Source organism: Mauremys reevesii, linkage group 7, assembly GCF_016161935.1.
Source record: "Mauremys reevesii isolate NIE-2019 linkage group 7, ASM1616193v1, whole genome shotgun sequence".
NCBI lineage: Eukaryota > Metazoa > Chordata > Testudines > Geoemydidae > Mauremys > Mauremys reevesii.
In genome coordinates, this window is record NC_052629.1 from 65,464,296 (window position 1) to 65,491,155 (window position 26,860).

General features: G+C 46.7%; 1 protein-coding gene across 1 annotated transcript; it reads left to right on the plus strand.

The window, feature by feature from the left end:
- Positions 1–4,661: 4,661 nt before the first annotated feature.
- On the plus strand, positions 4,662–26,500 carry CXCL12 (C-X-C motif chemokine ligand 12). The gene is made up of 4 exons (XM_039480916.1): positions 4,662–4,804; positions 11,086–11,203; positions 14,812–14,898; positions 22,950–26,500. The coding sequence occupies exons 1-4, from the start codon at positions 4,750–4,752 to the stop codon at positions 22,963–22,965; spliced, it is 276 nt and encodes a 91-aa protein (XP_039336850.1). The 5' UTR covers positions 4,662–4,749; the 3' UTR covers positions 22,966–26,500.
- Positions 26,501–26,860: the final 360 nt, after the last annotated feature.

The window sequence follows — 26,860 nt, forward strand, 5'->3', positions numbered from 1 at the left end:
ACCTAATTATGATTATAATATGTTAGTGCGGGGTCCTAGTTTAGATTAATCTGATTTTTAAAGAGAAAGAAGTTTTTCATTTATTTCACATGGCGGCATCATAAGGGATGGAAAGATACAGCTGAGGAATGCAAACAACCTTAACTCTGTCCTATAGTGATGTCAGTAGAGAGAGAAAAAAAGAACATCTTTAAAAATCACTTTAATCTAACCTGAAAACGGATACATAAAAATGCTTTAATCATAATGGTCTGGTTATTTCATGGTGTCACTACAGGGTAGACTTAAGGTTGTTTGTATGCCTTAATGGTGCATTTCCACCCCGCAGCATGTTTGGATTTCTTAAATTTTATTAACATTAACTCTGAATTTCCTGGGATTATAAAACTTAGTTTGGGGATAATGATAATTTTCCTGCAATTTATTTTATTCTACATTGGAATTAAGATTGATATTTAATAACAGTAGTTTAACATAGTTTTTATTTGTCAATGTTAACAGCTCAGTACATGTCCCTAACATTAGCACATGGATAATAAAGCCATGAAATATTGGGAACTATTATTGAATTAATTAAAACAATATGAAATCATGGCTAAAATTTTCCCAGTCTGAGAAAAGAACTTTTAAAAAATTCTTACCTCACATAATTAATGGAGATATACCTGTTTCTGATTTTGCTTCATTTAGGCAAAATCTATGGAGTATTTTTTAAAAAAAACTTTACATAATAAAATGTTTAAGGTTTAGATTATGGCAGTCTTGTCATCTAAAGATCCACAAAACAGATTTTTTTCCATGTTTAATAAATCCATTATATGTAAAAATTAATGTGATCCAAATATTATTCTATGACAGAAACTACAGCACATCACAATATTTGTCAGAAATACTGATCATAATATAACAATAACTGTATTATCCACTATAAAAAGTAGGCTGTCTTAAATTTTGTTAGAAACTAGGAGTGAGTAAATTTTCACCTCTCACAGTTCAGCCTTGCTTTGCCAGTGCACTGAAAAAAAATTAAAATCTCCAAAACACAGTGGAAGATCCAGTTGCGGTTTTGTAGCTATATTGAGTTTTGCATTTAAAGTAGGGATTGAACCATTCTGTTATATTTGAAAAATACATTTTATCATCCCCAGAATGACCACACGTTTTGACTACAGAACAGATTACTTAGTTGGGAATTAAAACGAATTAAGAATCAGCTTTTCTAAGAAATGTAACACCTACTGTCAGTTAATTTAGATTTTTTTTTTAAGATTAACTATACCTCTGAATTTCCTAGGTTTGTAATACTAGGGTTTGGGAGTGATTAAACACCCCTGTGATGTTTTTAAATCTCAACCTTAACTTCTGTTTAACAGTTTTTTAGTTGAGTATAATCTACTTTTCTTGTTTAGCTACCATAAGAAAATATTTACATTTTGGCAAAATGCAGTTTCCTTCTTGCTGACTTTTCTGTCCTAATGTTATTAAAAGGAAGTACTTGCAAGGTAGTTAGTTCAACACAGTAGATAAAAACATGGTTTTCTGTAGATTACATCTTTATGGTATTTATAGAAACCTCCTTTTCTGTCTAATAAATCTTTAAAAAATTCTTCTAACCATCTTCTAATTGCAGGTTGTTTTAGATCTGTGCAGAGGATAGAAGTTCAATAGGGGGAAAGATCTCAAAATGAGATGTTGCAATTTGGCTGGGTCCTGAACTGAAGGGTAACACAAAACTTTCAAAAGTCCCCAGGAAGGAAAATTTAAAAAAATATAGTTTGGTTTTGATCAAAACATTTATTGAGACAAAAATGTTATGAAACATTCTGTTTTGATTTTTTTGACTTTACGTTTTTCGATGCAATTATTATGCAAAATAAACAATTCCAAAAGGAAAAGTTAATTCAGATCGTACACTGGAAATGTTTCGTTCTGAACATGGTGACACGGGACCTGTTGACATTTTCAGAAAGTTGGGCTTTTTCCTGGTTTTCTCTTAAATGAAATTTCAGTGACGCCAACATAATTCCCTGGAGCCTTTCGATGGCACTGCATTCTCTGGTGGCAAATGGTTCTGTTCCAGTGACCAGGTCGGAGTATAGGGCACGGTTAAAACATTGCACTTGTATCTAAAGAAACAACCCATCCATCTTCACATGCTCAGAGCAGCACATCCGCTGATGTGCTGGGACTTTCCCTGCACTGCGGCCGGGCGATGCTCGAGGTCTGGACTGAAAGATGCACCTCAGGCAGTTTCTCACACGAGGGAGCCAGTGTGTGCATACTAGAGTAGCCAGCTGAGGGATGATTGACATTAGAGGAGGCTTGGACCGAGGAGATAGCGAGATAGAGCCAATCTAGTGTTTTGTGAGGTGCAGTAGTGCAGAGTTTTATAACTTGACCTACTTTCTCTCTTGTTCTTCATACTTGGTTCGGAGTCACACTCCCAGGAGCTGCTATTTAGATTATTTATTTTTCTCTTGTGTGATAGACTTTTATTGCATTAATTTTCTCATGGTGAATGACATTTGAATAGATGATGTGGCTAAGGGCTGGTCTGCATACAAAGGAGCAATCAACAAAAACGGCATCGGTTTTAATTTACACCTTCATTCCTCTGCTGCAAGTCTGTGTCTGGACACTCTAATTTCAGATGCTAATGATTATGGTAGCATCCAGGAGCCCCAGTCATGGCCCAGTACCCCATGGTGCCAGGCGTTGTACAACCCCAGAACACAAAGGCAGCCCCACCCTTTCCCAAGGAGTTTACAGTCTAAGGGTCCTAATTTCCTTCTGCTGATGCCAATATGCAAAACTGCAATAGGGTTCTGCTATTCAGAAATAAATGTCCACACAGAGAAATAACGAGAGCTGTGAAGTAAAACCGATGTAGTCATTTCCATGCAAATTTGTGTTCACATCTGCCCTAGATTCACCAGCAGCTTCACTAGGGTTTGACACGTTTCTTTTCCTTTGTTTACTGTGCAGAATGCTGCACTGTTCAGCATGCTTACTGTGCTTACTACTCGAACATTAGTGAGGGGTGAAATCGTTGTTGTTATGTTGTTTCACTGTTGTTTTCTGTGTGGGTAGTAAAGGAAAAATAAAGACAACTTCTTAAAAAAAAAAGCTGTACACATTTCCATAGGATGTAAATGTATTACAATTTCCAAAAGGTCTAATTGACTTAGGAGCCCAGGTTGTGTTGGCTTTCAATAGGACTTGGGCTCCAAAAATCTCATAGGTCCTTTTGAAAATATAATAAGAATAGTTAATTTGGATTATACTTCTGCTCAGATACCGCCGTGCTGGGAGATTGGATAGACAGAATGGTGTGTATGGAATAGATCTGCGGATCCATCTGTCTGTCTCATCTCACTGGCCTCCAGATCCAGGGCCCCATTGTGCTGAGCACTGGTGGGGGTCTTTCCATTGACTTCAGGGGAGTGTGGGTGAGGCCCTGGAGGCAGACCTGCCCACTGCATTGGTAGGGGAGTTGGCACCCTTCGGCCCTTTATTACCAGCTCAAAGGTGTCTAATAGCGCCATGATCTTTGGGCAGGTAAAGAAAAGGAGCCTGGAGCTAGATAAATGAGCTAGCTCGGTGTACCCGCTTCGGGGTAAGCCCCCTCCTGTAGCACCCTGATCAGCACCTTCATTGTCCACCCCTGCCAGCCCAGCATTGCCATTATAAACTGGCTTGCCCCCCTCCCCTAGCCTCCCATGCGGGCGCCTCTAAAGCGCAGCCCCCGAGTTTGACTGGAAGCCTCAGTGTTTATTTAAAGGATTAAATGGCAACAAACAGGCCCCTGTGGGCTTGGATCAGAGACAGTGAGGACATGCTCAAGTCAATTACACTTGACAATGCTGTAATGGCCCGTGGTAAGTGGCCCCATTAGCCCGCCAGGCTCTGCATGGCTATGGGGCCTTTTCAGGGGAGGTGCCGGCTAACCCAGCGGCATCTGCAAGACAAAGGAGCAGAGATGGGCCTGAAGATGTGGAACTGGGCTCAGCTCACGAGCGAACGGTGTTGTTTAGACGCAAGGAAAAGCATCCCCGATGCCAAGACATCGAGGGCCTGCGGCTGCTGTCAGGCTGGCGGGTGTAAATCGCTGGAGGGAAGGGGGCAGCGGGTTACCCCAGTGTCAATGCATGGCAGCCAGGAGATTTACGCTGGACTCTGGCCCAGCGCCAAGTGGGTTCCGGATCAGTGTGACTAGGGTGCCCAGCAGCGATCCACATCCCACGTGGGCAGCCCGCTCAGTTTAGTGGGTGCCGCTTTAATCTTAATTTCTGCCAGGCTGCTTTACCCGGGTTCGGCCAGCCCCTCCTTGAGGCCCGGGGGTGAGAGGCTCTAATCCCTCCCCCCTTGCTCGACAAGTGCATTGAGGGGACATGGCCTGTCCCCCAAGCCTGCCCACCCCCTTCTCCTGCAGCCTCCCCGGGGCAGCGAGGCATCGATTCTGCAGCTGGCGACCCTCTCGGGTCCCCGGGCTCCGCAGCTCGCTCGGATCCCGGCCTCGCCGGGCGCAGGCTGCGAGCGACGGGCTGTCTGGTCGGGTTCCAGCAATAGGAGCAGAGGAAGGATGTAATAACATGCCACGGGCAATAAATCATCGCTGGCTACCCCCCTCCCCCTCGCCCCGCATCGCCGCCCCCCTCTATAGAGGGGAGGGGACCAGGCATTTCAGCAGAGCTCAGCCGGCAGCAGCAGCCTCCGGACTTTCACTCCCAGCTCGCCCCCCTCGCCAGCATGGACGGGAAAGCCCTGGCGCTGATCACTTGTCTGCTGCTCTCCCTCTCGGAGGGTAAGTGCGATGGCTCCACTCCAGCCCCCCGGGTCGCGGCGGCCTTTCCCCCCGATGCATTGCTGCCGTCTGCCCAGGCACGGTGGGGCTGGAGCTGGGATCGGGGCATGGGCCGGGCGGGACGGGCGCTCTCAGCCCACCGGAGGGAAACTTTGCAGAAGTCCCGGCCCGCTTGCAGCTCGTTTCCCCGGCGTCTGGGGGGTGCGTGTCTGTGGAGCTGGCCGGGTCCCAGCGACTGCTGAGCCGAGGTTTCCGTTGGAAAGGAGAAACCAGCAACGCGGCGGTTGGGAGCGATCCCCACGGCCGGATCTCGCCACGGCTGGGACTTGGCGTCCGCCGCCCGTGGGCATTTGCTCGCGTGACCTTGCCCAGCGGTGCCCAGTTCTGTGCAAAGCTCGCTGACCCGGCCAGTCCCCAGCCCCTCCGTGCGCCGCAGCGACCCCTGAGCAGGGACCGACAGCCCCCGGCAGGGATCGGGGAACGGGGGTGCCAGCGGGGCGATCTGCTCGGGCAGGCTGCCGAGGGGGTTCTGGGTGCAAAGCGAGAGCCGCCCTAGCTGTGTCTGTAATTACACAACAGCGACACCTCGTCCTCCAGCTAGCGGAGCGCAGCTCCAGGCTACCCCTCAGCAGCTGCGGAGCTCTGGGTCTGCTCTGCTCTCAGCCAGCCCCGGGAGGCCACTTGTCCGTGGGACTCCTTCCCCTGAGCAGAGAGACCAAACCTCCCTCCTCTGGACAGCAGCGGGAGAAAAAACAAAATGACTCGGCGCTTGGCCGCTCCAGGCCGGGCAGCTGGCGGCCCCCCCGATCTGCTGTGGGTTGGATCTTGGGGGCACCGGGTAACTTTGCTGGTAGGGGCTGGCATGCGCTGCGGCCTGGGTGCGCGCGGCTGAGCCGGGGCAGCTGGAGGGTGGCACGTGTGTTGAGTGTCTCTGGGTCTGGGTGTGCCTCTGGGTCTGCTGATTTGGGGGGGCGGGGCGGCTTACACCTGTGTCTTGTGGCGCTCCGGAGAGCCCTGAGACCCGGGCGCCTGCGAACCTGTGTTGATTCTGGTGCGCCCAGATCAGATGCGGTTAGGCTGCAAATGCGAACTAATCGCAGCTGCTAAGTTCATGGGACGTTTTCCATGACAAAAGCCCTCCTAGAAATAGCCTCTGCCCTTGGGAAACAAACGAAACACCGGCCTCCTTGATACCCCCAACCCCAACAAAAGTGCACCGCTCCCCTGGCTTGTGGGGCGCTGGTCCTTCGAGCGATCAGATCCTTTCAGAAGTAAGCCCGCGAATGTTTGTATTGAGAGAGGAGAACTCCTGAACGCAATCGTGGCAGGTATCTCTCTGTGCACGATACATCGGGAATGTGCTTTTTACAAGATCTATCTGGCGTGCAAATGAATCCGATGTATAAAGATAACACCCTACCCGGGATAAATTCGGATTCTCTTAACTGAGCACCAGGGACGTTTAGAGACTGGCTGATTAACATTTTGGAGGCGCGAAATTGTATTTAAGAAGGAGAAAATGTAAACACGAGCTGGTCTCAAATGTAGATGAATAAAATCAATCCCGTCTCCCCAGGGCAGACCGTGAAGGGAGTTTTTGCTCACTGTGCATTAGCCTTTGCTACCCCGTGGGATCTCTCTCTAGGTCAGGGGTAGGCAACCTATGACATGCATGCCAAAGGCGGCACACGAGCTGATTTTCAGTGGCACTCACTCTACCCGGGTCCTGGCCACCGGTCCGGGGGGCTCTGCATTTTCATTTAATTTTAAATGAAGTTTCTTAAACATTTTAAAAACGTTATTTACTTTACATACAATAGTTTAGTTATATATTATAAACCTATAGAAAGAGACCTTCTAAAAACGTTACAATGTATTACTGGCATGTGAAACCATAAATCAGAGTGAATAAATGAAGACTTGGCACAACACTTCTGAAAGGTTGCCGACCCCTGCCCTAGGTAGATGGCTTGCTGATCACATGCGCCTTTCCCACTCTTTTGGCCATGAAGTCCCTTCTCTAGGCTGGGATATGTTCCAGCAAGTGGCTCCTTGTAACTTGCACGATCCCTGCCCAAGGTCTCCCTGCAGGAATTCACCCCATCGGTTTCCTACAGGGAACTAGAAAGAAAACCCAAAGGGAGGCCGGAGATTTCGCTGTGTTAGTTTCACTCCCAAGATATTGACAAGGGGCCAGATCCTGTTGCCTCCAATGGCAAAAATCCCACTGCCTCGAAGGGTGCAGGATTGGGCTCTAGCTGCCCCTGGACTCGCTTACATGTGCATGCCCCCCTCTGTTTAGGCATTGGGAGGCAGTGATTTTAGCTCTCCCACTATTTCACCTCTCTTGCCCCCACCCCCAATTGGGACTGTAACTCTTGGGCAGACCGTAACTGGCTGCAGCCTGGGTAAACTGAGCATGGGGTGGTGACCATCTGAACCCGTCTCACTCAGGGGCGGCTCTAGGATTTGTGCCGCCCCAAGCAGGGCGGCACGCCGTGGGGGGCGCTCTGGCAGTCGCCGGTCCCGCGGCTCCCGTGGACCTCCTGCAGACGTGCCTGTGGAGGGTCCGCTGGTTGCGGCTCCGGTGGACCTCCCACAGGCATGCCTGCGGATGCTCCACCAGAGCCGCGGGACCAGCGGACCCTCCGCAGGCATGTCTGCGGGAGGTCCACCGGATCCGCCTGCCGCTCTCCCGCGGCACACCGCCCCAAGCGCGCGCTTGGCGCGCTGGGGTCTGGAGCTGGCCCTGGTCTCACTGTACCTGTGGGCATGGCTTCACAGCGGCACAGCCCTGCCTACAGTCCAGCTGCCCAGGCTGCAGTGGGCTCCTGCAGCCCTCGGCCCCTGGCACACATGGGTGGGGAGAAGGGGATGCTGCTTTCCTTTAGGGGCCTCGCTGCTCCGGCAGCAGCTCCAGACAGGCTCCTTGCAGGGGCTGAGTTCTCCAGGTGACTCACAGTTTGTGGGTTTAGAGACTAAGGGGTGTGTGTGTGTCAGGAATTGCATTAATAAATAAAGGAAACACTGAGCTAAGAGCAGACCTTCGCCCCCCCCAATCTCACTTTATTAAAAGTGGAGCAATTTCATCATGATGTGAAACTGCTGAATACAGCAATATTCAACACCACACCCCCCTCCAAACCCTCTATATAGGAGTGATGTCCCAAGCCTCCGGGACCGGCAGGAGCCCAGGGAAGCATTTGTGAGTGGTGCTGGGTGGTGGTGGTGGGGGGGAGAAATGCCTGATAAAGGAGTCTCAGGGACTCCTCCTTGCAGTGAAAGTGGAGGGTGATTGCGCCCTCCGCACTCAGCCTGCCACGGTGGCTTTCTCGGTTGGTTTCTGATCCGCGGTGGAAAGCTGGCTACATGAGTCAGTGTCCTGGTAAAATAGCCCCTTTGGGTTAGCCCCTGCTGTCCTTACCCAGGCAAAACTCCCCGTCATCCATTGCCTAAGCAGACATGGTGGGCTCAGCGGATGCTGTTGTCTTCCTCTACACAGAGGTGTGTTTGTAGGGCAGGATACATAAGGTGTCAGGGCTTGTCTACATGGGGAAATGATAGACTAAGGTGTGAATTTAAACCGCTGTAACCCCCGTGTGGACACACTCATTCCAGTTTAAGAGGCCTTTTTGGGGATGTTATATTGTACCTGTTTGGAAGGGATTTAAGCCAAAGGGGAAGAGCCACCCTATCCTGGAATAAGAGTATCCACATGGAGGGCTAGATGGGCTTAACTATATGTGTGTGATTGTGCTGGTGTAACTGGTACAGCTGTCCCATGTAGACAAGCCTTTGGCTTTCCTGCTGTAAAAACACAGTGGAGTGGAGGCTCTGTTTTACTGCAGGATAAGCCAGGTGCAGCCAGCCCCAGGGGTATTACCCTGGACTCACCTGGCCACCTACGGGACTTGCTTCCGCTCAGGATTTTACAGGGAGCTAACAAGGGGTGGAGCTGGAAGGGGTAAATTCCAGCCCCAGTGGGACCCGCACCAGCTCTGATCTGCTAGCGGGCTTAGAACAGAGGCGCCCTGATGGTGGGCTCGGTGGCTTGTGCTGCTCCACCTCCATCCCGCTTTTAGCCTGCTAGTTGGATCAGAGCAGATATGGGGGCGAGGAGTTACACCTCCAGCTCCAGGTGGAGAGGCACCCTGTGGGTCAGAGCCCGGTGCTGGGGTTCTACTGAGATCGCTGAAGCACTGTAGCTATCCCGGTAAAATGCTACCTGCCTCAGTGATCACCTGGGAGAGACCTGCCTTCTTCTCAGTGGAGACATAGCCCTAGTGTGTGTCCGTCTGACCTGGGAGGAGGAGGAGCTCTGGGGAAGTCATTGCCTCCCTAGGCTGGAGCACTAGCAAGGCAGCTGCAAGCAGAGGTCCCCTGGCTTCCCAGGGCTGATGCTGAGAGCTGACCTGATGCACATGCTGCCCACTCCCCAGAGCTCTTTGCAGTGCCCACTGTAATGAGATGCTGCCTGTGCAAAAAGAGTGCGGGTTTAAGACCTGTGCAGCCTCACTTTGATATATATGTACCTTGGGTTATAAAATCACTAGTCAGTAGATAGTCAGGTCTAGCCCAGGAGAATGCCCTGATTCACTCTATGGGACAAACGCTATTGATACTGGCCAACAGTCCTTACACACCCACCTCCATGGTCGTTACGCACAGCCCAGATTCTGACTGCCAGAGTAAAACTGGAGGATTCTGCTGAGGTCAGTGGTTACGCTGCGTTTCTTCCCTGCAACTGCAATTGCTCTGCAGTGGGGATCAGACACTGGCTCACACAATCTTTCATAAAGGTTGCTGGTGATAAGGATTTTCCTGTAATTTCCTTCTTGAAGAAACAGTGCATCCCCCAGTGTTGTGCCCTAGGGTATGTTTGAGGGTAACTGGAGACGAACATCAGTCAGTGTCTAGGGTTTGCAGATCAGGTGCAGTTTTACTGGCTGCCTCTTTTTTGACCTTCCCAGACAGCAGTTTAAGGAGCTTGCAGCTTGCGCGGGATTCAAAGTCCCTTTCTGTTCCATAGCCTTTGAGGGCAGCTTTGTTTGGGTACTGGGCTCTGCTGTGTAGCAAAACAAACAGAGACGTGGAAGGCAACACTGGATCCAAAACTCCTTCAGGCGCTAGGCTGGGGAATTTGGATCTGAACCCAGATCCTGCGCCAAACTTCATGGATCAGCTTCCCTCAAAGAGCTCACAACCAGCAACTGAACAACTGTCCAACGGGAAACGGTTTGAAATCCTATGAAAGTCCCAAGGCGAGTCCTGCAGGCCCCAGAGATGCTGCCCCCGACTCTGTTATAGTGTGCAGACGTTTCAGGAAGGAGTCACAATTTCAGCTGTGTACACACTGGGGGCTGGATAATGCAGTCCCTCCAGACCTCAGTGGGGGCTCAGCCTGGGGACAGAGGTCAGGATCAGCCCCAAGAGTGAGCCGGGCTGTCCTGCATACACATCCCCTCCAGAATTTTAAGCTCAAGGCCTAAATATGGTCCTTCTCCCATTGAAGTTGATGGCAAACTACCCACTGATTTTAAGCAGTATGGAATCGGGCCATGTAGCGCATGGAATGACTCATGACTGGGTGTCCTGAATGGCTGTGATTGTGTCATGTGCAGGAAGATCAGAAGGCTCCGAATCCACACTGTTGATGCCCTGTCTCCCGCTGCAGAGTGCCTACTCTGGGAGCAGCCCCCTGCCAGCAGGCACTCGGCATTGTGAGTACAGGCCAGGGCGTACGGCCGGACCCTGGGAAAGCTCCCAAAGGCCCTGGCATGCGCTGCCTCAGATCAGTTCCCAGCCAGGAGCTTGCACCTGGGCAGAGCCCCTTGTTTTGATTTGGACTCCTTGGAATTCCTGGCTTTCTGCTGCCTACCTTCTAATCTGGCCTCAGGTCAAAATCATTTGGCAAGAATAACAGAGCAGACAAGTGCCTCACTCTTTTGTCCTTTATCTCATCTAATTACCAGCAGCAACTCAGGACAATTGAGTGGCTCCTTATTCTAATCTCTTCTCCATTTCTTAGGGTCCAGTTTCTCACCCCTTCCTTTGTCTTCTAAAATCACAAGCAGCAGGATTAGAAGGCCCCGATGGATGGGAATGGGAGAGGGGTTTGACACACTGCTCCAAGGCCACAGCTGTTCCATGGCTCTCTTCATCTATATGTTTTCTTCATGTCTATCTAGGAGAGGAACTGTAGGTGCCACTGGGCTGCAGGTTGGCACCACTGCCAAGAAGGAACGAGTAATGTGTGTCCTCTCTATTTCTGCATCCCACAGAGAAACCCGTCAGCCTGACCTACCGATGCCCCTGCAGGTTCTATGAGAGCAACGTGGCTAAAGCCAACATCAAGCACCTCAAAATCCTGACCACCCCGAACTGCTCGCTGCAGATTGTGTAAGTCTCCAGGTGCTTTTTAAGGGTTTCCTTGGCCTCAGATGGTAAGCTGGGCAAGGAAGGGAGCTGAAAGATTTCGCCAACCTCTGTAAAAGGGTCCGCAGCCTCCATGCACTGCCCCAGCCTGGGTTTGAATTTGCATGGGGCCCAGTGCCTTCTGCAAGGTACGGAGCAGAGCAAGTAGAACAGTTTCAGTCAGCACATTTCCTCTGCGGAAAATGGATTTTTGACGGTTTTTCAGAAAAAAAGAATTCATTTTTATTGATGAGGGTAGGGGCATTTTCAGGAAGAAAAACAATGGAAAAACAATGGAAATTTGAGAGTTTTCATCAAAAACCCTGTAAACGGTCAGACTCACCCCTGCGGCGCCTCCTACTGGTTACTCCGCAACTTAGCTCTTTTTCCAGTCCGGAGCGCCCTCCGCAGGCTGGTGATCCACCTGCTTTACTCTCAGCCCCGTGTCCCTCCCTGGACCCGGTGCCCCTTTTACTCTAACTGGGTCTCCCCCTCTCAGGGGAACCCCCACCACCACACTATCCCCACTTGCCTCAGAATGGCTACTGCTCAGTCACTATCGAGCCCCATATCCTGGGACAGACTGCAGTGTCAGCCTCCTCATCACCGGCAACGGGGTTCGGACCTGCTGCTTTGCCTATCCTTAGGTTGCCCCCTGCAACCCCCAGTACCTCTTAGCCCCGTACTAGGCCGCAGGCCTGGGGCTTTCCTAGGCTGGAGCTTTCCCAGCCCCTCAGCCTTTTCCCCGTCCTGCTTCACCCTAGGTACTTATCTTAACGTCTAAGCAACCAGGCCCATCTCTCTCTAACCACAGAGAGAGACTCTCTGGCTTCCTGGCTGATCTGGCCTTTTATAAGGCCCTGCTACTCAGTTTGGGGCGTGGCCCCCAGCTGTAGCCACTTCCCCAATCAGCTCAGCTCTGTCAGGCCACATTTTAAACCCCTTAAAACCCCGGAGCAGGGTCCACCCTGCTACAAACCCCAAATCCAAAAAAGAACAAAGACAAATTTTGACTCTAAAAACGTAAACATAAAATATATCTATTTTAGAAAATATCCTACCCACACAGTTTCCTGCATGTGCCCTGCCTTTCATTTTGGTGGAGGACAATGGACAATTCAGTCCAAACTGAGAAATAATTTTCTCTTCCTGAAAATGGCATAAACATGATGTGTTGCGTGTTTCGCCAGCTCTGATTGCTACTTGATGGAATGGAGAGGCCTGCATCTAAACAGCTAAAGTACATGGATTTGTGCTCTTCTGGGAATGCCTAATACACATCGTGAGAGTCAAGAGAAACCCACTGGGAAGGCTTTGGGGGGATTTGGAATGATCTGAAGTAGTTTAAACATAATGACAGACATTTGAGATTCAATGTGATATGCATTTTTCTCTTGATTAACATGAGAGCGAAGTAATTAGAGAAGGCAAAGACCATGACGTATTGAAATGAAAAAAACCTGTTTTCTTTCCCCCTGACATGGTCTGAATATGTTTATTGTTTAAAGTGTATTTTAGTGTCTACAGAACAGATGATCCAACACCTCCCCCCCTTGTTTAAAATTTGACATAAAAGAGATGTACCCAAAATGGAACCTTAAATTCAAATGCCACAGAATGTTGGGGAATTCTGCCACTTGGACCCAACAGAAATTAAAAAACAAAACAAATGCTAACTTCTAAAAATCCCATTTTAGCAGATTTTATCCAAACATTGAATTCAGTTGCTATGTGGCATGATGTGTTCTGGATGGTGGATATGAGTACTTTAAATAAGTAATCAAAGCTGTTTGCTTTGAAATCCGTCATTTTTTAGGACTGAAACATCTAATTGGAACCCCATATTATGGATTTATGGAGTGATCCTGTGGGTTTTTTTCCCCAAGCCAAATTCCCTTTGAAGTCAAGGGCAATTTTGCCTGAGCAAATTGTATAGGAGCTGGTCTTTATCTTAAAATACTCGGTGCCTGGAGAGTGGTTGTTTGTGCTTTCCGTTTGTTACGCTCCCGTATAAGGCCAATTCTGCAGTTCCCATGTGAAGACAATGAGTCTGACTTTGCTGAATTTGGTTTACACTGGCATAAGGGATTTACACTGATTTACACTGGCATAAGTGAGATCAGAACCAGGCCCAATGGAAACCCTATTGGTGGAGGGAATGCAGGATTGGGTCCGCAGCAGTATGACCAGTACATGAGCATTCGCATGACTGCAGAATTAGCAACATTTCAGATCCCCCTGCTTCTTTTATTGGCTTCCTTTTTATTAGACATTAAGGGCTCAGTCTTGCAGGTGTGGCACATTTTGGCTTCAATACAAGATAGCTAAGCAGGTGCTTTACTTAAGCAGCTAAGCAGTCCGGCCCAGGTCAATGAGCTCAGGTGCTTCAAGTTAAGTGTGTGCTTAAGTGCTTTGTTGGATCAAGGCCAAAGTGCTCAGTACCTGGCAGGATTGCGTCCGTAATGAAGAGCAGAATTTGGCCTGTCTACAGCAATGCATAATAGTAAGAGGTGGTAATTCCTCTACAACATATTGCCAGCGCTGTTAGTGTGGCATTGATGGGCCTGATCCTGCAAGATGCTGAGCAACTCCTGCAGATGCCAGGTGCCATCAACTCCCACCATGCTCAGCTGGAGGTGAGGGACCTCAGCTCTCAGAACAGGTACTCAGCACTTTGAAGGATCAGTGCCTGGCTTTACAGAGCTTTAAATGTTCTGGATAAAGTGCTATATATCTTGTTTCCCATTGAACCCAGAAGCCAGTGACAGATGAATTTCCAGAGGCTGGGAGATGGAGTTTAGTTCAGATAAGCATCCAGAAGATTGGATCTTTATCTGTAACGTATGTAATCTAAACCTCCTGAGTCTGTAAATCTGATCTGGAAATTTCATGAGAACAGGCTTTCTCAAGAGATTTCTGGAACTTCCATTTCCGGGGCTGATTGGAAAACACACGAGAGACTCTTCGTCTCTGGCAACTTAGCATTTCCAGTTCTTTCCATGTCTGGAGACCAGAAGTTCAAACCCCTATGAGAAGTAAAAAAAAAGAAAAGAAAGAAAGAGAAGAACGATTTGGATCCACTCGAAAGTCCAGTTGGTTTCTGTTCTAAAACTGGGTGAAAGTTCAGAGTTGGGCTGAGCATCGGGCAATGTTCAGAGGTGTTTGTTAATTAATCTGTTGCAGAGACTGTGTATGCTCATCAGTTCTTTCCAAATGAAATGCAGCTCACACATGCCCAGCACTGGCAGTAACGCGGTTGCTAATAATAAAATCCAGAGAATCAATTTATTTCCTCATTGACGCTCATGCAACCCAACAGCTGCCAACAAATGAGATTCAGATGAGGGGTTGAATTATGCTAGCCCTTAAACTGGTGTAAATCCAGAGCATTTCCCGTGAAGTTAGTGCGGTTACCCCAGACTCACACTTGTGAAGCTGAGAGCAGAATTTGACATCTGGTGTAAGCTTGTGCCGTTCCATTGTCTTCACTAGAAGTGTGCAGGTAGGATGGAGGGCAGACTTTGGCCCAGGAGGCCTTTTGTGCAATGGTATCCCTTGTCTTCACACCACAATTCTTCTCTTTCTTTTGACAGCGCAAGGCTGAAGAACAACAGTAAGCAAGTGTGCATTGATCCCAAGTTAAAGTGGATTCAGGAATATCTGGAAAAAGCTTTAAACAAGTAAGGCAAGAAACATACGGACTTACAGATAACACACCCTGAGAACTTAAAGGGTAGGATGTTTAGGGCTGGCTTTAATCCTATGGACCAAGTACTCAGTGAAATCAGGCATTGCTATGAAGATGGGTCTGAGTTTACCCAGTGTATATTAAAACAGTGGCTTACAGTATTTTTTATACTTTATATTAAGAGATTTGTCAGTATTTGGGGCAAGAGGTATCCTAGCAAGTCAAAAATGAGCTTCCCTCTTTCTAAAAGAGCAGTTCTCCCAAGGAAAATGCTTCCTTTATTCCCTTCCCCCACACAATCCACAATTATCTCAGAATCTTTGTTAGTAAAGTATCTCTGGCGCCCCTTCTCCTCTTTGTGCTGGGAGTCTGTGTGCACTGGCAGCTGATGGCTAGTGGGGGTTGGCAGGCAGAAATCATGCCTTTGCCACTAAAATTTGCCAAGGCAACATCCATTGCTAACAAACCTTCTCCATTCCTGCCAGATGGTGTTCAGCCACACCTGGCGCATTAGCAGGCCTGTTTTTCCTCATGGCATTGCAATGGGGCTCTCCCGCTGAGGATCCCACACCAGTCAGCCTGGCTCATTAGAATCCAGGTCAATTGGCTGCCGTTGTGAGTGAGCGCAGAACAGAGACTGTCAGTCATTTCTGTGCAAACAGGTCTTTGCAGCCTGCCTCAGATGGGAAATGAATCAAGGGAAGAGGGGAGGGAGCTCCTTGCTTGGGAAGGGCTCGGCCAAAGGACCAGCCAGCAGTGGCCTTTAGAGCAGTGAGGCCCCCTGTGCACGCAGAACCCCTCATCCCTTTCTGCACCTCATTCATCCATGCTGAACCCTACCCCAGCTGCTGCTTTTTTTGCAGTGTGACGCAGGGCTGGAATCCAGACATTTGCAGAGGGGAAGAGACATCTCAAGGAGGGAGGGATCAGGGGCATCAGAGAGGAAAAGGAGGTGAGGTAGGCTGGTGCATTGCTGACACTCCATCCTCTGCTTTTCTGAAGCGCTCTCAGGAGCCAGGGATAAGAATTCTTCCGGGCAGGGGGGCTTCTCAATAGCTAGGGATGGGGCACCCTCCCTCAGAGTCAGTCAAACCCCTTTGGGACTGGGGTGAGGCTACAGAGAGTGGGGTGCATGGAAACCACTATGCAAATCACTAGCGATTCCAGCCCTGCCCTGCTCTCTGCCTTCCTTTGCCCCCGGTGTGCCGTCCCGTTGTCCTTGGGACAACTCTAGTCCATGTGGACAGAGTTTGTCTATACTGGAGTGGCACTGGAGTTCGGCACAGGTAATGCTAAGAGCAGAATGTGGCCTTTCACATACAGGTAGCTCCTCCTGCTGTCAAGCGGCATTGTGCTGCATTAAGGCCTGAGTTCAGCATGGTACTCAAGCATCTGTCTAATTTGGAACCCGTGAGTAGCCCCTTAAAGACAGACAAGAGCTTAAGTACCTTGCTGAACCTGCAGAGTAACGGCCCTGGGTCACCTTCTGCTCTCACATCAGTGGAGACCTGGGCCTGCCCCATTGAGAACAAAGGGCCTAATTCTGGTCTCAGGTCTGATTCCGATCTTACTTACCCTACTGCAATCCTGAAGCTGCTCTATTGAATTCAGTAGATTTACTCCAGATTTACACCAGGGTAACAGATGAGAATTTGGTTCAGTTAAAGCATATGTTTGTGTCCACTAAGCCTGCAATTGTGGCATGATCTTCATGTTCCAATCAGAAATGCTGGCATCCATGAAATTTCCATGCTCGAAGATCATCCATAGATGATCTGGTCTCTCTCTGGGGCATGTTTTTGATATATTTTAGTGCACAGCTTTGACTTATTCAATTACATGTATTTCAGAATATATTTATAGTTCATTAAACAAGCCATATTTTTGAATTGGAGCCATGCAAACGTTGGTAGTTCAAAAACTGATATCCCTCCAAACTACTAACAGCTTGTAAAATAAATAATTATAGATCTATAAATGTTAATGTAGCATATCAATTTCAATCAGCCATATATTATATTTTTTCACTTGTATTGAAATTGTATCAAATGTGACATTACCCTCTATGCACCAGCAATAAAAATGGCTAATTGTTTCATGATACAACCCCCCAACTGTATGTGGGAATTTATTTTTCTGGAAAAAAATTAATACATTTTATAGAAGGGTTGCTTGCAAATTGCTTAAAGTTTACTTTGTTTAGTTATGTGTCAAGCTTACTCTATGCCGGTGCTTAAATGCTTTAGTCTCTTCCGCGCTATGATCCTGCAGCTATGGGGGACGGAAGGTGTTCCAAATACCGTAGTTTAATACTTGATTTGAAAAATGAATGGGTTTGATTTGAAAAATGAATGGGTTTGATTTGAAAAATGAATGGGTTTAACTTGATAGTGAAATATCAAGGATGGTTTTCAGTAGAAAAACATTTTGCTCACTAATTCTGCTTACCCTTTATTACTGCTTTATATTCATCGCACCTTCATGTAATATACACAATTATGTGACATCAGTAGAATATATTAACATTAGGGCTGTCAAGCAATGAAAAAAATTAATTGCGATTAATTGCACTGTTCAACAATAATAGAATACCATTTATTTAAATATTTTTGATGTTTTCTATATTTTCAAATATATTAATTTCAATTACAATACTCATTTTATATTTATTTTTGATTACAGGTATTTACACTGCAAAAAAACAAAAGAAATAATATTTTTCAATTCACCTAATACAAATACTGTGGTGCAATCTCTTTATCATGAAAGTTGATCTTATAAATGTAGAATTATGTACAAAAATAACTGCATTCAAAAATAAAACAATGTAAAATTTTAGAGCCTGCAAGACAACTTAGTCCTACTTCTTGTTCAGCCAGTCACTCAGACAAACAAGTTTGGTTATAATTTGCAAGAGATAATGCTACCCGCTTCTTGTCTACAATGTCACCTAAAAGTGAGAACAGGCGTTCTCATGGCACTGTTGTAGCTGGCATCACAAGATATTTATGTGCCAGATGCACTAAAGATTCATATGTCCCTTCATGCTTCAGCCACTATTCTAGGGAACATGTGTCCATTCTGGTGACGGGTTGTGCTCGATAACAATCCAAAGCAGTGTGGACCAACATGTGTTCATTTTCGTTATCTGAGTCAGATGCCACGAGCAAAAGGTTGATTTTCTTTTTTGGTGGTTCGTGTTCTGTAGTTTCTGCATCAGAGTGTTGTTCCACACCCCGTCCCGATCAGATTTTGGAAGGCACTTCAGATTCTTAAACTTTGGATCAAGTGCTGTAGCTATCTTTAGAAATCTCACATTGGTACCTTCTTTGCGTTTTATCAAATCTGCTGTGAAAGTATTCTTAAAATGAACAACATGTGCTGGGTCACCATCTGAGACAGCTATAACATGAAATATATGGCAGAATGTGGTTAAAATGCAGAGCAGGAGACATACAATTGTCTCCCAAGGTGTTCAGTCACAAATTTAATTAACCCATTATTTTTTTAATGACTGTCATCAGCATGGAAGCATATCCTCTGGAATGTTGGCTGAAGCATGAAAGAGGCATATGAATGTTTAGCATATCTGGCACGTGAACACCTTGCAATGCTAGCTACAAAAGTGCCATGCAAATACTTGTTCTCACTTTCTGGTGACATCATAAATAAGAAGCGGGCAGTATTATCTTCTGTAAATGTAAACAAACTTGTTTGTCTTAGAGATTGGCTGAACAAGAAGTAGGACTGAATGGACTTCTAGGCTCTGACGTTTTACATTGTTTTGTTTTTAAGTGCAGTTATGTAACAAACAAAAAAAATCTACATTTGTAAGTTGCTCTTTCATGACAAAGAGATTGGATTATTGTACTTGTATCAGGTGAATTGAAAAATAGTATTTCTTTTGTTTATCATTTTTACAGTGCAAATATTTGTAATAAAACATAATATACACTTTGATTTCAATTACAAAACAGAATATAATATATATGAAAATGTAGAAAAACATCCAAAACATTTAATACATTTCAATTGGTATTCTTTTGTTTAACACTGCAATTAATTGACAACCCTAATTAACATTATTGGGAATTGGGGGCTCAGATCTTCTATCTGGCTTTAAAGACTACTGCGTAACCATGCTAGTCGACATTATTAATCTCACATCCATTTTGATTGGCACAGGGCAAGTTAGATCTTTCTTGAAACTGCTAACTACCCATAATTCCCTTCATGTAATAACTTACAGCCCAACCCTGGTAATCCTCCTTCCTCACTCAAGTAAAGATTTGAAAATGGGGCCCTTTAGGAGTTAGCAGATCCAAGAAGAAAGAGAGGTCAGAGTATGCACCTTGCCCATCCATCTAGCATTAGTTAGCCCAGACTCCAACCCTTCCTTAAGCCTCAGATGTTGGAGTTTGCTAAGCTCAGCTGGCCGCTCTGGTACAAACAGGAAAGCTGGTGGGTCTGGAAGGGAGAGGAAAGTAAAATAGAAAAAGATTCCCCTTGAGTCTTCTGGGGGAAATAAGGAAACTTCTAACTCTCCAGTGGCCGGCTGCAATCTTAGTTCTAGCACTTGTCAATCAATTAGTGGCAGCTCTTCCTCCTTTGTAAATAACGACTAAGGATAATAAGTCATGGTCCATATTTCCTGATGTTCTGCAAAGCCCTTCTAGTGTTTGTGTCACACGCTGGGCCTTTGCTGCCGCTTTTCAGTGTGACCACGGGCAAGCCACTGATGGCCTGATCCTCAGCTGTGCTGAGTGCCCACAGATCATTGACTTCAGCAGGAACTGTGCATGGGAAGTTAGACGACTGAGTTCCCCATGCCTCAGTTTCCCCAGGGGAAATATGGGGGTAATGATGCTTCTCAGCCTCCTAGGCGTGTTGGGAGACTCACGCTACATCTCTGCTGCATACTGCTTTCAGTGGTGCATAGTGTATGCACTTGCATAGCCCCCTAGCCTGGGTTTAAGTAGCAGTGTAGCTGGGAGGCCAGCTTAGGTGAGTAGCATACCGACACGCTGCGGGGTGTAGGAACATACGCGAGTACATACCCTGCACAGCTCTCTACAAGCCGTGCCTTCTTGTCTACACTGCTGTTTTTAGCAGCATCATATCCCGCTGCCTCCCAGCTGCTGGAGCCTTTCTCTGCTGCAGGAAAAGACTCCCATCAGGGAGGGGCTCAGCCTTTCCCCATTGACTGCCCCAGCCTTTCATGGGCACATGCAGCTACATGCTGCGGTATGGACGCAGTCTGCTTTTCACTGCAGCGTGCAGCTGCACGTACCCTACACGCTGCCGAACAAGGTGTGTAGTGTAGCCAGCCCCATTAATTGGTACCTGTACGTTGCTTTGAGATCCTTATATGCCAGATGCTGTAGAAATATTCTGATGGGGATTATTTAGCAAGTGGAAATGGCTTATCACCGGGACACTTTGGGCCTGGTTCTGGTTTACACTAAGGCTCCTTTACACCACTTTAGTAGTGAGGGCTGGGAAGTGGGTGTTACTGTAATTTATACCCACTTGAAGGCCAGTTAACCTTGCCAGAGTGGTGTAAAGGGGTCTTGGTGTCAATGCAAATCAGTCCCTTTGTATCTGGCCAATTTCTTTGGCTGTCTCTCTCTCTTTTTCTTTGGACTTAAACCACTTCCTGACCCTTATAAAATAAATAGCAGCACCAAGAGACTCATGGACCAATTCGACTGTGTGGTTGGTGCCAGTTCCCAGAGGGCAAGGATGGCCCAGTGGGTAGGGCGTAAGTCTGGGAGAGACCCAGGTTCAATTCCTGCTCCATCACCGCCTTCCTCTGTGACCTTGTGCAAGTCGCTGAGTCTGTGTGCCCTGCCTAATGGGGATAAGAGCACTGCCCTGCCTGCCAGCGGGGTTGCAAGGGTACATACAGTAAAAGATTGTCAGGGTCTCAGAAATTATGGTAATGTTGGGGCGGGTCAGTGGTGTTACGCCAGGGATCAGTTTGGGCCAACAGGCTTGATTTTAGAGACTGTCAGAGCATGGTCAAAGAGGACTCATTTTCACACTCTTAAAATGGCCTTGTTGCATTTACACTGATTAGAGTCATGCATTTTCTTCAGTTCAAAAACTGCTTAAAGAACCGAGCTTGAAAGTCACAAGGTGGATTTGTCTGACTATTCCCCACTCTGTGGTGGGTGCTAAGAAAGGCCTGTGTATGCTGTGTATTAGCACCTGCTTATGATAGCACTTGCCAGCAGGAGGGGGTGGGGATTTCACACTATTAAAAAGAGAACCACCTTTATGTAATGTCATATTCTAAAAACACAGGCCCTTTGTTGGTGAAATAATAGCACCACCAGTGAGCCTCCAATGGGCACTCACACAGTCTGGACTTGCTAATTAACACTGTACACAAAGATGTGAAATACCATATTTCAGCTTTGTTATTTAAAAAATGCAAAACCTTTTAATGTCCTATAGTGTGTTTCATCCCACTTAAAACACCCAACAGAGGAAAATACCTAGTGCTTCATATTTCCAACCCCTCCTATGGATGTTAGCTGCTTCATTCCCGGAATAAGTGTGGAGGTCGTTAGGTGGAGAAAGTATTATCATCCCATTTCACAGGTGGAGAAACTGAGGCACACCGAGCAAGCCAGAATTGGAGGCAGGCTAAGGATTCAGCTGCTTGTGGCTCCCTGTCTTGAGCTTAGTTTTGTCCTTCTGATAACTAAGTGACAGAGATAAATAACAAGCAACTTCTGTAGATATGTTATTGATGTTTTAAATGACAAAAGCAGAATGTAGGTGTGCAGTGCAGACTGTTACATTGGCCATCATTTCTGGGTATTAAGGAAAGCCACCTGTTTTCTTGGGACTATTAGATTAGACTGAGTGATTAGCTACATTTTGGCAGAGGATTGTACATGTCGTGATGCAAATGGGCAACATTCTCCTCTCCCTTGTGGATGGTGGATCTTGGCTCCCATATTTTGTTCTCTCCGCATGCACAGACCTGAGATCTCCTGTGCTAGGGAGAGCAGGGTATGAGACTTAAGATCTTCTGTGTCTTTCTGAGAGAAGAAAATTGCTTAACTTTTAGTAACTGTCATGGTTCAAACAAGTGTCCGAGGCTACTGATTGCGGTGAGTTGAGAGCAGCTCTTGTCACTGGGGCTCATCACTCACCTCATCACACACAGGCTGATCTGCTCAGATGGGTAACGGCAAGGGACAGAATGTGCTTCTGCACAGCTGGCTGGGGTAGGGTTGGGTCTGAAGCTTTTTTAATAGCCTGATATTAACCCACAGCCATTTGCAAAGCTGATTCTCCTCAGACGCACCAAAGAAAGGGCACAGTGAGCTCCTGGGATCTGAGGGACCAGGCTGTAACGGACCGTCTCTGCTTGAGCAAATGACCCCAAGCAAATGGTCACTCCCAGCTAACTACAGGGGAAGGCAGACACCTGCCTGCCATCCGCTCTGACGTCCAAGGGGAGCTGAACAGAGCAGGGCTTGGCCTGTCCCCTTTCAGAGCTAGATTCCGCCCAGTGGCTCAGAGATGAGAGAATGGTGATGTACGTCCGTGCAGCACAAGAGCAGCGTGACTTGGCTGTACTGCCTTTGCTCCTGGCTCTCTGCACCATCCCCCTTTGCAGAGCTGTCCTAGTTCCATGCATTTTGCTCCCTGGGCCAGTTCTGATCATGTTTTAACCCCATACTATCCCCACTTCCCCACTTCGTTTTTGCTGCATCTCTGTGTGCAGCAGTGTTCCTTGTTCAGGCTTCAAGGTCCAGAATGAGCCTCCTAGCCAGCCCTTCTCCTGCTTAGCGCTGGACACTTTACTGACTATGATCAGCATTACCTGCAAAAATAACCACCAATGCTGGGCTCAGGCTTCAGGGCCCCAAGAGCTCCTCCTTCAGGCACCATGCAGCTGAACTGCCTTTGCGTTTGTCTTGACACACAATGTAGTGGCAACCCTTATGTGACTAGGCCTGATAACTAAGCTCTTTTCCACTGAAAGAAACCTTAATAGTATTTCACTTTGTTCTTCATCAACAGGAGGTTCAAGATGTAAGAGGCAAGCATTGTAAGCCGTCTACAGGATTTCTTACTGTAGGACCCAGAGAGCAGATGCCCAGTATTAGGGAATGAAAGCATTTCACTGTTATCATGCAGCGCAAAGGCAAGGCTTCATGCATTTCCAAAGGCTTTTCTCTTTTTATTTTTTGCACAAATTGGCTTGCTTTCACAATACAATTTTATGGAGTAATGTGTTTGTTTTTTTAAAAAACAATCTTTTTGTAGTTTGGTTTATCATCTAGCACTGGTGGCAGTGATGAATTTAGACTAACCCTACAGTATAATATTGTTTTCCTTGCCTGTATTATTTAGCAATCGCTGTTAAGTTCATGCCAGCATCCAAGAGTTTTTAACCTAGCAGGACATGAGCTGTGAGGTGCAATTCGATCATGTAATTCCTATGTTCCTATGCTCCCAATGACTCAGCATAAAAAGCAATGCATTTTCCCATTCCTGTAACCAGAGCTTGTCTGCAGCCCTACCTGAGACAGGACACAGGGCAGGAGAGTAACACTGGGGCTGGCCCAAGTCTGCACAGTAGAGTGTGATTTTGCGAGTGTGCGTGCGGGCAAATGTTCCCAGGTGGAGATGCCTCTGTCTGCCGGTGAAACGATCTAGTGTCCAGAGCTCCATTTGCAACAAGGTATCACTCAGGAGACACGTGCCACCTCCGGCAACCCTGCAGGCCTGTTATTTCTTCCTCTTGATTCCCAGCTCTGTAACCACGTATAAAGATGTCTGAAATAGGAAATGTAGAGGAAAGGGATCTCAGCGATGGGGCAGTCTCTTTGTTACACTGTGCACTGAGAAATGGGGAAAATCCCGAGCAGCAAAATATCTGTGTGATACCCAACATTGTGTATTGGGTGGGTTTCTTCGGAAGGAATCTTCTCCTTTATGTGGAGCTTGTATTCTGGGCATGCAAGGGCTACTATACTAAGCACTCTCTTCTGTTGCAAGTAACTTACATGCCAAAGGACTGTTCTCTCTGTCCCAGGAAGGTCTTTGGTCACTGTGGCAAACTAAGTGTTCTCCTCCCTACAGGATGTGCTTTGTGGGCACCATGTCGCCCCATCAGCTTTGAAGCAGAAACCACTGAAAACAGTGCATGTGATTTGGCCCATTGTTTTTTTCCTACGACGTTGGTGCTTTTATGTCTTGTGCACCCTGTTTTGTAGGCATTTGGGGAGTAGGGATCCAGCACCACTGACATCAATGGCAGTTTTACAGCTGATTTCAATTGGAGCCAGATCAGACTCTCTGTCATTTGTGTAAAGGCAAAAAGAGCTTCCGTGACCAAGAAAACCATAGACCAGTGCATCTTCCATATTGTGTGTTTTGTCACCTAGGGGCCAGATTCCCTCCTGATATAGGTGTCTGCAGTTGCCAGTGGCTTGGCTGGAAAGTATATTCCTGCATCAGAGGTAGGAGTCACCCCCAGATTTTTAAAGAAGCCCTGGAGAAAGTGCCTACGAATTTCTATTCTAACACAGAATGATAATCTGTCTCTCCTACCTGCTGGACAGTGACTCCTCACGCACGTTGTCTGAACTGGGCACCAGCTCAGATCCTGCTCCCATTGATGCCAGTTTAGACTGAAATCTCGCTCTCTGACTGAGTGCATTTGCCACAACAGCGGCCCTTTAAAACCCGAAACCATGTTCTGCCTTCCATGACGAACCCCTTTAAACAGCCCTTAGTGTGAGGACTGACCTCCTGGGTGACAAAGCCAGCCTCAGTGGGTCAGTGCTCAGAGCACTGCATTTGGTCTCCTTGTGTCAGCCATCATAACTGCTGCAAACCTTAGTGTAGACAGGCAAAGCCACTGTAAGCCATGCATGGCACTGGTGCAATTCCCCCTGCTGGAGACAAAAACAGCCAGCAAGGCTGGTGCAGCAGCACCGATCACACTGATGGAAGGGCACTGGTCACTTGGGGTACATCTACACTACCCGCCGGATTGGCAGGTAGTGATCAATCTATCAGGGATCGATTTATCACGTGTAGTGTAGACGCAATAAATCGATCCCCGATCACTCTCCCGTCGACTGCTGAACTCCAGCTCAGTGACAGGCGGAAGCGGAGTCGACGGGGGAGGATGCGAGGTAAGTCGAACTAAGATACGTTGACTTCAGCTACGCTATTCTCGTAGCTCAAGTTGCATATCTGAGGTCGATCCCTCCCCCTAGTGTAGACGAGGCCTTGGAGGGCTGTCCCAGTCACGTAGGGAAGTAGATGCTTTGTGGGAGAAGGGAACATTAATGACCTATTTTATGGGCTATGGGCAAGTGACTTGCTGGGGTCTCTGAGGGTTCTATTGTTTGCTCTATAGTATTTGCATCAGAAGTGTTAATCAGGAAACAGAAATGACAGACAGGCAATTTACACTAGAGAAATCAATCCCTGTACAATTGAAAGCTTCTTGCACTAATACTTGAATTGTGCTCCACTTCTAGCTATTCCTTAGCCCTGCCATGAGTGCAGGGGACTGGACTAGATGACCTCTCGAGGTCCTTTCCAGGTCTATGATTCTATAATTTTATGATTCCTGTGGCCCTCTGCGATGTTAGCAAGTTGCAGTGCATCGGTTTCATAAATCTGGTTCCACGGACATGGATCCGTGGTAAGTTTTGCTTTCTACATTTGTTGACCAAAGACAAATTCAGGGGAAGGAAGCAGGGGCATACAGGAGTAATGCCCTGGCTGTCTACACGTGAATGTGAAGAGGAAGAAAAAAAATAACACTGAAACAGTGCCAAAAGAGCAATTTCCACAAATGTGAAATGTTCACGAGTGGCTATTTTCTAAGTGACAGCCATAGAATCCCAGGTTTAAAATCCAGAAAGGAAAGAAAATGTGGTATTTATCACTGTGCCAATACTCATGTTTATATGAGCTTTACAACTGTAGTAGCTTTAGATGTTGATGTCTTATTTGAGTCCTGCTTGAGAAAGCGTGAAGGGTGAATTTTCAATGTGTTATTAACCGGTGTGGTATTTGAGCAAGGGTGACTGTGGTTGGTCTTTTCCAATGGAGGCTGTATTCTGAGTTGAATGTACACATTTGATTGAATATGCAGTTCCTGTATAATTTCTTGTTGCTATTTTGCCTTTATTGGGATCTTCACGATCCCCTCTTCTCTGAAAACTTGTACTGATCTATGTCAATTACAGCATATAGGCACTTGTCAGTGCTCATATCCAAAATACAGACTTAACCTTTACCACCATCCAATCACATAATAGCCTTGTTTGCAAATCCAGATCTTCATTGACCCCAGAGAAGAAGGCATATACATCACCATGGAAGGGCTGCATGCATCCTCCAACCTCTGATCATTGAGAAATCAGTGTTGTAAGAATGTGGTGAATACTGTATTTTGTATTGTTATTGAGGAAAAAAAACACTTCCCAGATAATGTGAAAAAGTTTTTCTGAAAGGCAGCTTTATGGAGATATTATATACATTTGTGCTTTTTAAAATAATTCCTTTTCATACAGTATTTTGAAAATAAACACTTTTTATATCTATATCATGTCTTTTGGTAACTGTGTATGCACTTATAATTTTCTTAATAAAATTTATACTCAAATGAAATTTGCACTTGTTTCAAATTAGTAAATGGTATGTTTTTCCCCCACACACAAACAGTCAGAAGGGCATTTACATTGGTTCTTTCTTGTTCTGTTAATTTCCCAGTCTCAAATTAAGTTTCCCTGAGCTCACATAGACTCAGACTGAACTCAACACGAGATGGCTGCCTGACTCTGCAGACAGCAGAATGCTGAGAGATTTTAAAGCGTCATTATTCTTCTGGATCTGCACTTCTCTAAGGTGTGGGGAGTTGAGATCTGGGGCTAGGCCCCTCTCAATCCAGGTCCCTTTACTTT